Genomic DNA, 4,280 nt, shown 5'->3' with positions numbered 1-4,280 from the left:
GCCCAAAAAATAAAGTCTGACACTGTTTCCACTGTTTCCCCATCTATTTGCCATGAAGTGATGGGACCAGATGCCATGATCTTTGTTTTCTGAATGTTGAGCTTTAAGCCAACTTTTTCACTCTCCACTTCCACTTTCATCAAGAGGCTTTTTAGTTCCTCTTCACTTTCTGCCATAAGGGTGGTGTCATCTGCATATCTGAGGTTATTGATATTTCTCCCAGCAGTCTTGATTCCAGCTTGTGCTTCTTCCAGCCCAGCGTTTCTCATGATGTACTCTGCATAGAAGTTAAATAAGCAGGGTGACAATATACAGCCTTGACGTACTCCTTATCCTATTTGGAACCAGTCTGTTGTTCCATGTCCAGTTCTAACTGTTGCTTCCTGACCTGCATACAAATTTCTCAAGAGGCAGATCAGGTGGTCTGGTATTTCCATCTCTTTCAGAATTTTCCACAGTTTATTGTGATCCTCATTATTTAGAATCCCTGTATTTTCCATTTTAGTGGTTTGAATATCTTCAGAGGACCTGGCTCTCTAAATGGTGCTAGCTAGTGGACAGACCTCCCATTCAGCATCGTGTCCACCATCTGCAAGCTCCGGGAGATGGTGAAGGACAGGGAAGCCTGGCATGCTGCAGTCCATGGGATCGCAAAGAGTGGGATACAACTGAGCAATTGAACAACCAACATCAGCATTACAGCCCGAACTTTGAGAATTTTGCCTCTGGAGTGGATTTTTAAGAGAGTGTACAGATTGCACCCCCAAGGTCTTTCTTGCCGCCTGTAGCTACTGAGGCTCTGTGTGAAATGGACATTTCTGCCTTCTTGAGTTCCTGCTCTTGCTGCTGAAACTAACAAAGTCCTGATCTTGCGTTGAGCTTTGTAGATTTCCAAAAGATTTTCCCTGGGATGGCTTTACTGCAGCCGGTTAGCCTCCACCCCATTATGGGGCTGACTGTCTCCAGAGCTGTCACAGAAGGAGGGTCAGACTTGTGGTCACCATCTTGACTTCTTTGCACAAAGTGTCACTTCCTGACCTGGGACCAATTTGAAAATAGATCCCCCTCTGGGTTGGACACTTCCCATGTGCCATCATTTAATATCCTTCCTGACCACTGTTCATGGTTTCACAGCTGTCCTGAGAGAGGGTGGAATTACAACATGCTCTCTGTGGTCACCGGGACCGTAGATCCAGTTTGTGAATACCCACCAATGTCTGCATTGAAGGACCAGGGTCCCTGATGAATGAGCCAGTGACAGTTTACCTGTTTAATTCAAGAGGTTCATTGCTTTGTCTTTATACTTTCCAACCAAAAAGTTATTTCCTATTTGTCAAGCGTTTAAAATCCTGTTGTTCCCTACACATAATTGGAGGTGGGTTAGTACTGCCCTCAGCTTTTCAAAACAAAGATGTTAAAATGATACCAAACCAAGGCGTCCTTCCCTCACTAAGACAAGGAGTCCATCTCTCTGAGTTTGTAACCCACAGAACCAAAACCGCCCTCAGTATAGGCTCGCTGACTATCATGCAAACAACCCCAGTGCGTTTCCTTGTCTAGTTCTCCCACATTTAGGTGGTCACTCTTTTTCTCTCTGGGAAATACGGCTAATCACCCCAGAAGGGTGTGTCAGGAACAGCTGGTTATGGGTCCTGACTGGGGGCAGAGAACCTCATGGTCTGTTGAGGGTAGTAAGACAGAGGATCCCGGTGGGATGAAATATTTCTATCGGGTGTGTGTGATCCTGGACATGAATCTCAGTCTGAGACTTTTCCCTCTCTTTTATCTTTGCTGATTTAATTTTCTTTATAGGAGGGCCTCCCTGGTAGCTCAGTCGGTAAAGAATCTGCCTGCAATCCAGGAGACCTGGGTTCGATTCCTGGGTCAGAAAGATCCCCTGGAGAAGGAAATGGCAATCCACTCCTGTATTCTTGCCTGGAGAATCCCATGGACCGAGGAGCCTGGCAGGCTACAGTCCATGGGGTCGCAAGAGTCGGACACGACTTAGCAACTAAACCACCACCACCATAGGAGTATGACTCCTACGTATGACTCCTTTCTTCTGTTCGACTCCTATTTAAATGTCCTGATTCTGTGAGCTTGAGAGGAATGTGAACTCTGTTGGGCTCTGCCTTCTGTATTTATCCATTAGAGCAAACTCTTTAACTGTTACTCAGCCCCTTTATTTTTTGTTTGCCCTAAATTTAAAAAATATATATTTATTTTGACATAAGTTTCCTATATGCTCTTTACTCAGATTCACCAAGTTTTACCTGTTGCCACATCTGCTGTAGCATTCTCTGTGTGCATGTATGTATACACGCAAACACACACATCCATTGTTTATACTTTCCGTTCCCCTTGGGGATAAGCTGCATATATTAAGATCAGTGCCCCTCTGACCATGAAGACTTCTGTTCCTATGACCAGTCCTGTTGGGGCAGGGCTCACCCTGCTCCAGCATGACGTCATCTTGACTAATTGCATGTCCTAATAAGGCCATGTTCTGAGGTGCTGGGGCCAGGACATCAGTACAGGAACTCTGGGGTGGGGGACAGGTCAAGCCGTAACATGCTCCTTGGATTTCTTTTCATTTATTCTGCTTGGAATAAGCTGGACCTCTTAGATCTGTGGAGCCACATTTTTGCATCCAGTCTGGGAAATTCAGTCACTATCTTCGATCATATCTGCATTCCTCTGTGCTCTTTCCTTCTTCTTCTGGAATTCCAGTCTGATGCTTTTCCACATCTCTCTCCCCTTGAACATTCACCATCTGGCGTGACCCCTCAAGTCAACAGGAAACAGTGACAGTGAACTCTACCATACCGAGGGTCCGAGGCCTTCCAAGGTCCACGTGCTGTGGGATGAGTGATGATGGTCTTGAAAGGGAGGATTTAGGGAGCCAGAGAGCATATGGAAGGAAAGAAAACTTTTAATTAGGGAGATAATTTGAGTGAAGTTGGGAGAATATAAATTATGTATTTTAATGAGACCAGGGAGATGGGCCTGCCTGGAGCAAGATATTCAAATATAAATAAAATATGAGAGAGTAGGCTACAAGAACATCTTGAATACTAGTCCTCTTGGAGTGGATCACTGTAAAATATGTTTGTACAGCTAAATAGTGCAACAAATGTTCTAGTTATGAAGATCTGTTGACTTAACCTGTATTCTTCAGAAAAAGTCTGCCCTGACGGCTCAAAGGAAATCGTGTTTCCAGATGGGACGGTGCAGCATCTGAATGATGGACGCGAGGAGACTGTGTTTCCAGATGGGACCATTGTGAGTGTGGAAAGGTTGGTACCGGGACAGGCGGTGTCAGTCTGAAGTCTCCAGGATTTGTTGTTTGTGCAGTTGTCAATTCTCTGGATTAATTTAATTTTTGTAAAAGTTGCAGTATTTGTATAATAGAAAACGTCATTGACCCTAGAGGTTTGGTCTTATAACCTTGATCTGATTGATTTCATAGCGAACATGGATCTAAACACTCATTTTTTAAAAATATTACTTTTTAATTGGAGGATAGTTGCTTTTCAGCACTGTGTAGGTTTCTGCCATGCTTCAGCGTGAATCAGCCTTAGGTGTACGTACGCCCCCTCCCTCCTGAAGCTCCCTCCAACCTCCCGCTCCATAGATGCGCATTTTTAAGTGTTTCCTTCGCTGACGTTGGTCATGACTGAACTGCAGCCGTAAAAATAATCTCCGGCGTTTGGTGTGTGCCCACTGAGGCCGCGCTGTGTAGCAGCCCGAGCCTGCAGCAGCACTCACGTGGTGCTAAGACGCGCGGGGAGGTGCCGTCCTGATGGGGATGAGCAGGGAGACCCTCCACCCCCGCCGCGGCCGACTCTCAGGCCCTCGAGCGCCCCCCTCCCCACAGCGCAGGGGCCCCGGCACCGGTGGGCTGCTGCCTCTGTGGGCTCCCTCTCCTGTCATGGAAGCCACAAGTGTCGCCATCACCGCCGGAGTCACTGTGCTCAAGTGACGCTACACCAGGTCCCTGCCGCTCCCGTGTGATTCCGCCTCAGGCTCCTGCTCCCCGTGTGATTCCAACTCAGGTCCCTGCTCCCCATGTGATTCCGTCTCAGGCCCCTGCTCCCCGGGTGATTCCGCCTCAGGTCCCTGCTGCTCTCCAGGTGATTCCGCCTCAGGCCCCTGCTCTCCAGGTGATTCCAACTCAGGTCCCTGCTCCCCATGTGATTCCGCCTCAGGCCCCTGCTCCCCGTGTGATTCCAACTCAGGTCCCTGCTCTCCAGGTGATTCCGCCTCAGGCCCCTGCTCCC

At 47.6% G+C, this 4,280-nt stretch overlaps 1 protein-coding gene across 1 annotated transcript in view; it reads left to right on the top strand.

The window, feature by feature from the left end:
- Positions 1-3,491, top strand: part of LOC104991276 — a 13,145-nt gene extending 9,654 nt beyond the window's left edge. The window contains exon 8 of the mRNA XM_010843697.1: positions 3,179-3,491. Coding sequence (XP_010841999.1) covers positions 3,179-3,327 — 149 coding nt within the window. The 3' untranslated portion in view covers positions 3,328-3,491. The remainder of the gene's footprint in view (positions 1-3,178) is intronic.
- Positions 3,492-4,280: the final 789 nt, after the last annotated feature.

This window comes from Bison bison, unplaced genomic scaffold (genome assembly GCF_000754665.1).
Source record: "Bison bison bison isolate TAMUID 2011002044 unplaced genomic scaffold, Bison_UMD1.0 scf7180017847681, whole genome shotgun sequence".
NCBI lineage: Eukaryota > Metazoa > Chordata > Mammalia > Artiodactyla > Bovidae > Bison > Bison bison.
Note: the sequence above shows the minus strand (reverse complement) of the source record. Positions and strands in the feature narration are given on the sequence as shown.